Below are 13160 nucleotides of genomic sequence, written 5' to 3'. Positions count from 1 at the left end.
TGGACACTGTCACACCAAAAAAAAAAAACAAACAAAAAAACCAAAACAACAAGAAAGCTGAGAAATAAATACTTTTTCTTAATTTGCCAATTGCCTAATAAATATTATAGACTTCTGGCATGTTTAAGAGCACTCTTTTACATTCAGTAGAGATTTTACAAAATATTTTTAAAGTGAATTTACAGACCTTTTGACATCAGCAAATATTTTCTAATAGACTTTAGAGGGCCAAACAATCCCTTTTTAGAATAATTTCAGAAGTACTATGAAAGAACAATAGTTTTCAATCAAATTACATCTACTTACAGTGAGAGAAGGTGGCCCTGAAGCCAACATCCGTGCCTGAACTGTCTGAGACAAATTTGACCCAGAGGATATGTCCAAAAGTTGATGTATAATTTGAAGGGAGGGAGCTCCCACAGAACCGTCCTGTCAGTGTCCCTGTGTCACTCCCTTCCCGAATCTCCAGGTAATCCTTGGTGCAGCCATTGCTGTCCTCCAGCTGAAATGCTCTGTTTCAATAGCAGCAGAAGAGCATTAGCACACACAGGACTGGCACATACTTCAGAGTGTGGCCTGCCAGGCCATTCCTCCCACTGTAGATGGTATCCTTCTGTAAGGCTTAGGAAAAGGGCAGCAACAAAACCCCCAGCACCTGCCAAGGCCACCAATACAGGGCACTCACTTTCCAGCCCCTTATTTTATAACAGAGCTTCAGTGAGCAGAGTTACACATTTTAAAGTGTTCTCAAATGCTTTTAAAATTACTTGGTTCTCCAAGAACAACCATGAAAGCCCTGTATAATCCAGATTTTTCGTGTAAATCCAGTGAGTGTCGAGTGCAGAGAATATTTTAGCCCCTTCATATGTCTATTATTTCAGCACATTCTGTGGTGAGAAAACAATTGCTGATTTAGTTGCAGTTAACACCTCAGAGGTCAGAAATCCCTTAGCAGTTCCTCCAGAATTATAAAATATCACGGTTTCTCTGGCCTCTCTGACTTTTACATATCTGGGTGTGCAAAATAATAACAAGAATTGTTATCAACTCTTCTAAAGTACTTTTTACCCTAGAAAAGGAATGAGATATAGTAATCAAATTATAAATTCTTAATTATTACACCAAGCTGAATGATAAATATATTCTAAAAATTGTCTGTTATTTTAAGTGAATTGCTTTTATACAAACCAACATGGTTTTTAGAAGCAGGCTATGAATATATAGCAAAGATTCCAGAGAGTGCCTCTAATAACCAATGCCTTAGATATTCATGCTTTCTGATAGTCTGGTAACAATCTCTCCCTTGCAGATTTGAATATAGCCATGTGTGTTCAGCATATCATGCTGTGAAATGGTTCTAACCACTCATCTGGATATATTTCAGAACAATTTAAAGCTAGCCCTCACATTGGAAGACAGACATTGAAGAAAATTAATGCCTCATGCCAAAAAAACTTTATAACCCCCAAAGACTAAATTAAATTAAAAAATAGTGCTTTCTAACATAATTACTCAATAATTTTCAGTATTTTCAGCTTGTCTTTCAGCTATTTGTAACTGAAGAAAAAGAATTAACATCTACTCAGTGTCACTTTATATAAGGGAATGTATGTTCCACTGAAAGTTTCTATTTCACAGTAGAATTTTGGGTTGTTTCTGAAAAGTTACTGCTTATTTTGTGACATTTTGAAACTTGTTCTCAGGCTTTTGGAAAACATTTTGGAAAATGTTTTCAGGCTGTAGTGCTTTTTCTCTGCTTCAGTGAGTAGTGGAAGAATAGAATGTCCTTTTTATTGCATTAGTGAATCAGCACATGCCTAACAAGTTGTGTCTTATGCAGTCAGTGTGTTACCAGAAAAATTTTCCTTTTGCTCTGATTAATTGCAGATGCAGGTTTCAGAGTTAGTTTTGTTTTCCTGCTCATTCTTCATAAGCTTTGCTAAAGGTCAGTGCTCTCTTTCTTGGCAGCAGCCACTGTTTGATGCCCGGAAACGAGGAGGCTCAGAAATCTACCTCATGGGTAAAGAACAACCTAACAACTCTGGTAAAGGACTTCACATATTTCTCCACATGACTTTCTTGTCAGAAGTGTTCAAAGGAAAGTTAGTTTACTAAAGGGAAAACAAGATTCCATCACATATTCTTCTGATTCCTGTTGTAGCTCCTCTGCTTTAACTGTTGAAGAAATGTTGAAAAATCTAACATCAATTTTAGAATCTCAAAATAGAATCATAGAATGCTTTGAGTTGGAAGGGACCTTAAAGATCAAGTAGTTTCAAATCCTCTGCCATAGACAGGGACACCTTCCACTAGACCAGATTGCCCAGAGCCCCATCCAATCTGGCCTTGAACACTGCCAGGTTTGGGGCATCCACAACTTCTCTGGGCAACCTGTTCCAGTGCCTCATCACACTCACAGTGAAGAATTTCCTTCTAACATCTAATCCAAACCTGTCCATTATCAGTTTGAAGTTATTGTCCCTTGTCCTGTCACTGCAGTTCCTGATGAAGAGTCCTCCTCTTCTCACTCTCTTCTCTCTCTCTTCCCTGAACAGTCCAAACTTTCTCGGCCCATCTTCACAAGGGAGATGCTCCAGTTCCCTTTTCAGCTTTGTGGCTTCCATGTCTTTCTTCAATGGGGGCAAACACAACCATATGCAGTGCTCCAGGTGGGACCTCATGAGAGCAGAAGACAGGGGCAGGATCCTCCCCTGACCTGCTGGCCACACTGCTTTGGATGCAGCCCAGGATTCCTTTGGCTTCCTGGGCTGTGAGTGCACACTGCTGGCTCATGTTGAGTTTTTCATCAGCCATCACCCCCAGTCCTTCTCTATAGGGCTGCTCTCAATCCCTTCTCTGCCCAATCTGTGGGCACATCTGGGACTGCCCTGACCCAGGTTTAGGTACTTGCTTTTGTTGAATTTCATGAAGTTTACCTCAGCCCACTTCATAAATGTGCCAAAATCCCTCCAGAGGCATAACCCTACAATGTGTGGGATATCTAGGCCCTTTATATTAATCAGCTATATAACAAACACTAAAATGAATCTTTACATTGAGGGAATTTCCTTTGTAAGGAAAAGGCAGAGTGATGCTAAATTTCCTCTTCTTGTTTATAGGTGAGTAAGAATTGGCTTCACCATCTCATGCTGCTCAAATAATAAACCACCTATTTATATAATGCTGAATATCCCTTAACAGAAGCAAGGACTAAGACAGGGAAACACTGATTGCAAGCTGCCACTAACCCCTGCTGTGTTCTCTTTCCAAGTTACTCTAAAAATATGTTTCAGCTTTATCACCGGGTAATTACATTTCCTAACAAACACAGAGCATCCTTCCTTCAGGTCTGTCAAAGGCTGAATAATGACCCCTGGCAATGGATTTACATGAAGGACAGCTGGAGCCGGTTGCCAGGGGAGCTGAGGATTGTCCAGACACACTCGCTGTTGGGCGGATACGGCTCGGGATAGCCAGGGCTGTTGAAAGCTCCTCTGTCCGTGTGGAAAGTACCCCCGCAGGCTGCAACAAGAAAGAGACAGCAGAGGCTTGGAAAGGATGGCATAAACAAAAAACCAACAAAAAACTTGACAGAGACAGAGCACTTGCTAATCAAGAAAGCATTTCTCCTTGTCTCTTTGTTCTTTAGCTTGTTGATGTACTTGCTGAGACCTTGCCCAAAAAGAGGAAGGGCAACAGGGGAGGTTCAAAAATTGAATGGCAGAGAGAAAAAGAGGTAAAGGATCTGTTCTTTTTCTTAAAAGTCAGTGGCATAAGGAAGTAGCACCTGTTGTATGGACTTACATGATGAAGATGCAGCATAGGTGGCATGGAAGCCCCTGGCAGTAATATCATTGTTGGAGATGAAATTCACCACCAAGGCATTACCAAAAGAAGTGATAGGATGGGGCATAGTAGTGCCACAGTAACGGCCTGAAAGAGAGCAGAACACGGAGGGAAAAAACACAAGTGTTCAGCATGTAATTACTGCTGCTAATTTAACATTTGGAGTTAATGCCTGACAACAAGCAGGAGTAATGTTCATTGCTCACAATTGCAGTTGTCAATTCAATCTACATAAAAAAGAAATACTCCATCACATTTGCCCAAAACTCAACTCTTGTGGCAATTTTTTTAACAGAAAAAGGACCTCTGGCACTCCAGACACCCTGGTCGCTGGCTATTCTGTCACTGAGTTCCCTCAATGAAAATGAAAAAAATGAGGAGTTACTGCCTAATTGGAAATAAACCCCAAGAAAACCTATCAAATACATCTGACAGCGGTTTCCATTTCACTCAATTGGTTTCTGATGAAAAAAAACCAACCTGAAAAATAACAGACCATTTCTCCTGTAATGGATTGTAACATGGGGATTAGGAATATGGGTCATGATCTGTCAAAAAGGCATCTTCCAGTAAATAAAAAGACAGCAGTTAGTATCTTGGAATCATGGAATACTTTGAGTTGGAAGGAACCTTTAAAGATCATCTAGTCCAACCACCTTGCAATATGCAGGGACATCTTCAACTAGATCTGGTAGCTCAGAACCTCATTCAGCCTGATCTTGAATGTTTCCAGGGCATCTACCAATTCTCTGAACAACTTGTTGCAGTATTTCACCACCCTCATTGTAAAAAATGTTTTCTTTATATCTAGAAAATAAATAGAAATTGAAATCTATTTTCTTTTAGCTTAAAACCATGACAATCTCAATATGCCTTTCTAAAAGGTTTTTCCCCATCTTTCTTACATGTCCCCTTTAAGAACTAAAAAGTTCTTTTGGCAAGTGAAAGCCAAGGATAGGAGACAAAAAAATGGATCCTGCTCCTAGTAACAACCCATTTAAACTGACTTCATCCCCACTCCCAACAAAGGAGCATGTACAAAAACAGATTAAGGGAGAACATAATAAGACAGAGATATTCTGAATTTTCCAGAAAGTAATTAGGGGCAGCCCTAGGGATATGAGGAGAGTTGGGACCACCCTGTGACCAGGGCTGGGAATTTTGCTGCTTCAGGCTGCTCCTGGCACTTGAAGGCATAGTACAGTCCAGAGAAGTCAGATGAAAGCTTCAAAAACTCAGGAAAGAGCAGAAGAATTAGGCTTTCCATGGCTTGACAAAAAACCATTTTCTGCTCCCAGAAGTCTTCAGCTTCCTTACCTGTTTAGCATGGACTGTGCTTATTTACTGTGCTTGTGAGTTATGTTATGGTTTTGAGCAGTTAAATGGAAATTTGGTTTAAACTGAATTGCTTGGTTCCCAATATTGTTCCACTGAGGAGGAAGGAAAAGGCAGCTGGAGTCAACACCAAACTGCTGGTTAGCAGGAGCAGAGTCAGAGCCTGGGAGAACTCTGCCATTCACACTGAAGACTTATTCTCCATTCTCAATTTCCTCTGGCCAGAGAGGCCAAGGAGATTCTGTTATCAAAGAAAATCCACGAAGCAGGAGACCATGAACAGAAAATCTTCTCCTGCTTACCTTGGGTGTAGCTCTATATATATCAAATACACAAGGGAAAGGTACAATACCTTGAAGAGGAGCCTCATAGTTATTGCCATCCAAAATCTCCACAAAATCCGTTGTACAGTTTTGTCCATTTTTTTCAATATCAAAGTCAGTGAATGAAAGTGTGACATGGTTGACTGGCAAGAGCAAAGAGTAAAAATTTAGGAACGAGTTAGTAATTTCACAGAGAAATATTTACATGTAAACAAATGTTCTTTTTTTCCTCTGAAGTCAATCAGTCCCCATAAAGCATATCTGAAGTAGTTTTTTTTCATTACATACTGAATGAATTTGATTTAAGTGCATTAACCTTTAGTGCAAAGGTCCTGGTAAATCCCTTCAGTACCTTTCAGTACTTTCTAGTTCAATCAACATTAGAAGGAGAGGATTTAGCATATATACATGGATCTAAGTGTCCTTGTTTCTGGGCAACTTCATTATATACTGAAAAAAATAGCAAACAAAACATGGAAAACCTACAGACTTTCAGAAACAGTACTTATTTCTATACACCCATGACCTGCTGTCCCTTTGCAATCTATATCATAGATCTGGACAAATGTGCCCTGCTCCAGGCTTAGAAAGAGCAGCTTCTTTCATCATATTGCAACACTCCATATTCATCAATTGGACTGGTCAAAGGATCATTAACTACCCTCAGCTGTACTTGTACAGCATTGGATTTTCCATGCTCTTGGACTGCAGGCTATATCATGAAAAAGTGAATTTCTGATTCAGGGTATTTTTGACTCTCCTACTACTCTTGCTTGTCTGATATAAACAAAGGTGAAGTCACAGCTGGCAGAAAAGAGGCTGTCTTGACACCAGTCTGGGACAGTAGTTATTACTGGCCTTAGGGTTCCATGCAGTTTGAGTGGGTCAGAAAGAGTCTCATGATTTAGATGATAACTAAGTTTTCTCCCACACTGACCAAACTGAATTTGACACAAATATTTTGCTTCTCCCTGGGCCCCACTTAATTGGCTTGAAGAAGCTGAGATGACAGCCACAGACCCCGGGCTGCATCCAGCAGGGTGCCCTGGCTGGCATTCAGCTGCATCCTTTGTGTCCCTCCTGCTCAGTCAATCACAGCTGTCAATGCAGGTCCTCAGGATACACAGCAAAAACGAAAAACACAGTGGGTGGCCAGAGCAGGAGACTTGTTGGCCTTCCCAGTAAAAGCAGAGCAGGATCTCTGCTGTGGCCTGCCACGGGATGAATCTATCAGACACGGGTATGCAATGCAATGTATGCATGCTGTTTATTTATGAAATGCCATAAACAGTGGCATTACATAGAGCGTAATGCATGAAACCACGTGCAGCTGCAACATGAGGCATGAGGTGCTGGTAAGTGAAGGAAGTCACTGCTTCTCATACAGCATTTTTATGGCCTCTCATACTCATGTAATTCAGGAGACAGCAGTCATGTATGAATTTTCAATACGAATCCGGGGAAAGTTTGTCTTTAAAAATAAACATTACATAAGTGATGATGATGAACTGCTCAGATGATGTCCTTTTCATGGACATCCTATTTGTATCAGTAACTATGCTTAAAAAGAGATTGCTTATCTCCTAATTTATATTTTCATATTTTCTTGGCAAATTGATATTTGTTGTATAAACTAGCAAAATAAACTTATAAATATGATTGAAACATTCTAAGATTTTAACAATGTCTAAATATAATATGTACAACTGAAGTAGAATAGTTGCTATTTTAAATTAGAATACCAGGACATTATTATGGGATTTAACACATACAAATTATTTTTAGGAATTTTATAGAATGTAAAGGTAATAGAGGGTATTAAAAGTAGTAGCAGTATTTGATGGAAAATATTCAGTGTTTTATGATTAATCATAAATCTGTGTAAAATTATGAATAGCTGAAAGTGTATCTATGCACATAAGAACAGCTTATTTATACATTTTTGTTTGTATGTGAAACTGAAATTTCTGTGTACCTTTTCTCATTATTCAATCTAATTTTTTTAATGTCAACAGCATAGTTTTCATGTAATACAACTCCAGCTTGAAAACTCCAGACCAAAATAAGTTCAGCTAAATACAAGTGCTTTAATTATATGTAAACCCTTAGATTTTCTCACAAATGAATCCAACTTCACATGGCATTCAACACCTCATTTATAATTTTAACACTTGGGTCACAGTAAATTGGCTAGGATGACAAAGTTGTGGATTGTTTTCCTCACTATGCACTTAATCTTTTACAGTGAAATCTGACTTGTGACAGATTGGGAGATACACACTCACAGCTACCAGGAAGCAGAACTTCCTAAAGAAATAAAGGAGGAATTTTGCATTGTTATTTCAGAAAAGAAGATGAGGATATTAGTCATCCCAACTAACTACAAAAGATGTTTTTACTTACATGGTTCCTGAGCCTGAATAATCCAGCTGCAGTTCTGATTGTTTGGGTATTTGGCAGGATACAGAGGAGAGGAAATTGCTGCCCCAACTGAATCTGACTCTATGAAACTTCCACATGCTTTAGAATGAAACACACAAACATAGATACATATATAAATATTTATATATACAAATCACCTTGCTTAGATTCTGTAGTGAAAATGAATGCATGAAATGTAACAAGGTACATCAAGTGTAACAAGGTACATTGAAATGAGGATAAAATTTGCAATAGTATTTAATCAGAAGAAGAGGCTTAAGGATTAGTTCCCAGCACTGGCTGCACTTTCATGACCACATGCCATGCTGCACCTGGCTGATCATCTGTAAGAAGCCAGACTGACTTTAGACCTGATAGTTTTCATCTCTTCATAGCCCAGAAGAGATACCCTGGGGCCAAAATAACTTGGTTTAAGGGTAGTGCAAAACACCCATTTCTCTGGCCATTTGTTTATGTTGGCAGCTAGGAAGAAAAAAGTCATAAATAACTGTCCACAACTTTCCAGCACCCAAGGGTGGCCCCACATTGCATTGGCAGGATCCTCTTGTGAGCTGTGCCAGCAAAACTACAATTGTGTGAGGTGTTACACACACTCCAGAGCTTGACTGACTGCAGAACTTTGGCTGACAGTGCTGAGTGCTGCCATGCCTCATCTCTAAGCTCACTGGCAGCCCATAAACTGCCCAGGTCAGAGTTTAACACACACCTGCTTTAAACTGCAGGGTGAGGAGCTGAGTACCAAAGAGTGAGACTCATTTATTGTGCTGTGCTGCCTCAAACACCTAACAAAAGATGGGACTTAGTTAATTGAGTTTTCTTAGGAAGAGGGAAGCTGGGTTGCTAACATCCTAGGCAGGGAGCACTCACTCACCAGACATGGTTTGTGCACTACTGAACCCAGTAAATGTGTTCTGAGAAAGCTGAACAGTTCAGGCTCTCACCACTGTTAGCCAGAAATGCCTAATTAGGTATCTAACTAGTACCTCAGGAACTGGGGTTTCTGAGGTTTTTGTTCATACAAGATCCTCCTTTTCTTTATAATTTTTCACAATATTTTTGAGAAAGAAACATTTCTGGGAAAAGCAATAATTAATAGTGAAAAGAATCCTGAGAGGACAATTAGAGAGACTGATTTTGTCTGCAAAAATTAAATGTCTGTATCTTGGGGAAAAGCTGTTTCCCAAATTACTGAGAAAAAGTAAAAGCAAATCAAATAGTATGTAACTTCATGAAAAATATTCTGCTCAGTTGGTGTCATTTTTCATTAAAAAGGAAACCATGTAAAATACCAATTAGTCTGCCACAAATTGGATAGTTGATGTTTGGCAGGGTATGCAGGCCTGAATCCATGGGCTTCATCAACAGCACCACAGAGTTCTTTTCTAGCTTTTCAGATTCATGCGCATGGATGGCCACATAAAATGTTATTTTGTCACTAGGTCTGTGGAAACTGCCAGTTGCACATTTTTCTCAGGACAGTTATGGACAGCTAACCCTCTAGGGAGAAAGAATAAGAGTAGCTGATGTGTGCTAGATGCCTTGCTATAAAAAGTATGATTTCTTTTTTCCCAGTTGAAGAATCTAAGTTGATCCTTGGACTTTAAAGTCTTTTGTCTATAATTTGGAAAAATTTGTTCCTGGTAAAGATACACACTGGTGTGCTGCATGGGTAGAAATGACACTTTCCATTATCAGCTGTGCTAAAAGACTGTGTAAGATAGAAAGTGGTGATGAGATAAATATGCATTAATGTAAATGGTGCAATTACCCTCTGTGAAGTGAGCACTGAAGCCCCTGTGCTGGATGGTTGTGTCAGAGTGCAGTCTGATGTACATCAGGTTCCTGGAGGATGTGATGGGAGGAGGATGCTCTGTTCCACAGAGCCTTTTAAGAAGTGGTGCTTCATTGTTAGGACCATCAAATACCTGTTATGAAAATATCAAATAAAGTATTTGGTTTCAATGGGAGTACTGAGAAGACTTTAATTTCATTCCCTCTCTTATGTTTCATAACTTTTGATCATTATGTAGTCCTGCTATGGGCAGTGCAAACAAGCTGTACATTGCCTATCTTAAGTGGCAATTTCCAAAAAAATGCATATATTTCAGGTAGAAGCTACTGGGACCCTTGTAACTAAATGTAAACAAAATTTTCCAAGTAAACATCTTCTTTCATGTGTATTGGGTATTGAAGCAACACTCATTTAACAACCCAGATGTCCCCATATATTAGCTGCTTTCTGTTAATGGCTAACACGAGCTCCTGTGTAGCTTTCATTCAGTTAAACCCTACATCTTGTCTCAGTAATTTCTAATCTTGTCTCAGATTTCTAAACTGGCCCTAACATGCAACTGGTGCATCAGTGGGAGCTATGACTCTGGATAAAAGGTCACTAGGATTAAGGCTTTTAGATCCAGCATCAAGGATCAGAGTCCTATATTTATGTTTTATAAAAGCTTCAGAGTGCCAAATTATACACATATACATCAAGTTCTATTTAAGCAGAGGGTAAAGAAAAGTAAAAAAAAAAAAAAAAAAAAAAAAAAAGAGGAAGAAAGTAAGTAGATAGGTTTACAAAACTTCACTTTTCATCACTTTTCATTTTACCACAAAAGGCTTCCTTCTCTTTTTCCCCCCCTACAGCTGATAATTTTGTTTCCTTCCTGTTTCACAATCAGGAAGAGAAGGACAGAGAAGTTAAAACCAATGAGTTTATAATTTAAGCAACATCAAGATTTTGACAGGAGAAAGTACAGAGAGAGAAGAATGGCCACAGTCTCAGTCCCCCATTAATCATCCCTAGCACTCCAGCAGAAGTGATTTGTTGCTGCTGTGTTGTGAGCCCTGGGACAGTCTCAGAAGTGCCTCCCTGCAGCAGTAAGGAGCACTGGAGCTCCCAGCACAGTTGCATGATCACAGAGGAGGAGCCTTTGGGCTGCAACAGCAGTTGATTTCAGTTCCTGTTGCAGCATTAACATCCTGCCCTGCCATAGGCACATCAATTAATATCATGGAGAAAAATATGGACTAAAATATGCATAGGAGCACCCAAAAATGGAGTCAGGAGGCTAAAAGCTGTATAAAAGCTATACAAATGCCATCAGATTAGAAGACATGTACTTTTTATTGAGAATATCTTCCTTTACTTCAAAATGCCTCACATCCTAGCAAGTCTGTGCAAGGCAGCACCAATGAATTAGAAATTTTTAACTAGACTGTGTAACACAATGCAATGTTTCTGCCTCCAGTATTCAAGGGCTTTTGAACACACTAGTGAAAAAACTCAAAAAACCAGCAGCTGAGAGAAAGATGACCTGTCTCAAATAAACCTCAGAGCTAAGAAACAAGGGACAAAACTCTTCCTTAATCCCCTGACATACCCTACATAGTCAATGCTGTACTCATGAATTAAACATTTGCCTGTGATTCTGTGAACACTAGCTAGCTGTGTGGGATCTGGTGATGGAGCATTAAGTCTGCAATGCCTGTTAAAATGAGTACCTGGTAAAGACACCCAAAAACATCCATCCATTCAACCTTTTCTTCTCTCTTGGCAGCCTGCCACAATCACCCTCTAATACACAGTGTGCAGTGTTTATTCTTCCTCCGCACATATATTCTGTATATAAATCAGACAGCCTGGAGTTAAAAACCACAAACCATGGAATGTGGGGGGAAAAAATAACCCTTAGGAATTAAGGCAGTGTCTTTTCCTAGACTGTAGTGAGAGGATTTGTCTGAGAAGAAGCATTGCATTGACAGGGCATAGAGAGAGGGCCTGACTGCTCCTGGTAAAATGCTGGCTTTGATCTGCATGCCTCTGCCCAGCTAAGGATACAACCAGGAGGATTTCAGGCTTGCAGTTAGATCAGAAACCACAATATTCACACACTAGCTCAGGAAAGAGTTGAGTCTCTGCAGTTTCTTAAAGTTATTGTAAAAACATTTGAGAAATGCATTTTTGTGGCTGCAGGCCTAGGAAAGCAAATGCATCTGATCAATTAAAAGCCAAGTTTTCAGTTGCATTGTGCATAGCAGCAATTCCCTTTCCACAGTGAACATAACTGGGTGACTCATTGCCTTCTTCAAATGTGTCCTGAACTTTGCACAAACACATGACAAAAAGATGTCAATTTTTGTCTTCTGAGCCCAAAAAACTCCACATATTTCTAACTGTTCTCTCTTGAAAGATTCTCTTCACTAGCACCTGGAATAAATGAAGTCATACCTCCTCTCTATCTCCCAGAAGCTCACATTTCTATATTCCTGTGTTTTACTTGTTATACTGCAACAGGAAAGAAAAAAAAAAAACAAAACAAACATTTACTTAATCAAACTCACTGGACAGAATAAGCTAATCCTCACTCCCCTTTTCAGGACCTTGTGCTACAAGCACTGCCTTCTGAGCCATGTTCTCCTCCAGTCTCCAAATTCTTGAAACTCTTGCTGACCTGAGCTCCTGGCATAGCATCAGATACATTATTGGTTAAACACAGTCCAAAACTGCAGCAATTGGTACATTCACAATTTCTCTCTGTCCATTTGCCTTCAAATAAACAAATTTTTGTGAGTCATGCTCTCCCGAGAGAAGAACACAGGGGTGGGTACACAGGGAGGAATTGAAAATTTACTCAAGTATGGTGACAATGACAACAAAAAACTCTTCTCAAAGATCTTATGCTTTCTGCATAATATAACTGAGTTAGACTTGAGCTTAGAGAAAGGCTATACATCCTCATTTAACAATGAAGACATGATCATCCGTTCTCAGAACAAAGAAGAAAGAAAACTGAAATACAGCAAAGGACTCAACTAAATTTAGAAAACTAAACAAATGAAGTATGTGCTCTCTGCATTCCCTCCATTGGCTCTAGAGGGAGCTCTGGGCAGTTATCCCATGGTTTACCATTACAGGCTCAGAATACATTTGGCTGAACCTAGATCTGTGCTCAGGTTCACATCTGAAATCACTGAGCTGAACAGAAAAATGCACCAGGCTTTATGGAGTTGCAGCATAGCCAAGAAGCAGCAGACACAAGTATTTTCCCTCCTCCCACTTTGCTGACACAACACACATGAAATGGAAAACCTTAGAGGAGAAAATGTTTTCATGTGTTCCCCATAGAAAGGAATTTATGGGAGAAATATTTGGAAAAAAAAAAACCGACTTGAGTCATAATGCAGGGGAAAATGAGTGGATCTAGAGGGGGGAGG

The 13160-nt window shown here is 39.5% G+C and overlaps 1 protein-coding gene across 1 annotated transcript in view; it reads right to left on the bottom strand.

The window, feature by feature from the left end:
• The window catches only part of CUBN (cubilin), a 144306-nt gene that overhangs the window by 56330 nt on the left and 74816 nt on the right, over positions 1-13160 (bottom strand). Inside the window, exons 32-37 of the mRNA XM_066562336.1 lie at positions 9715-9871; positions 7908-8024; positions 5534-5647; positions 3805-3933; positions 3390-3522; positions 307-512 (exon numbers count right to left, since the gene is read on the bottom strand). Coding sequence (XP_066418433.1) covers positions 307-512; positions 3390-3522; positions 3805-3933; positions 5534-5647; positions 7908-8024; positions 9715-9871 — 856 coding nt within the window. The remainder of the gene's footprint in view (positions 1-306; positions 513-3389; positions 3523-3804; positions 3934-5533; positions 5648-7907; positions 8025-9714; positions 9872-13160) is intronic.

This window comes from Molothrus aeneus, chromosome 1 (genome assembly GCF_037042795.1).
Source record: "Molothrus aeneus isolate 106 chromosome 1, BPBGC_Maene_1.0, whole genome shotgun sequence".
Taxonomy (NCBI): Eukaryota; Metazoa; Chordata; class Aves; order Passeriformes; family Icteridae; genus Molothrus; species Molothrus aeneus.
The sequence above is the reverse complement of the archived record's forward strand: the minus strand, read 5'-3'. Positions and strand labels throughout refer to the sequence as shown.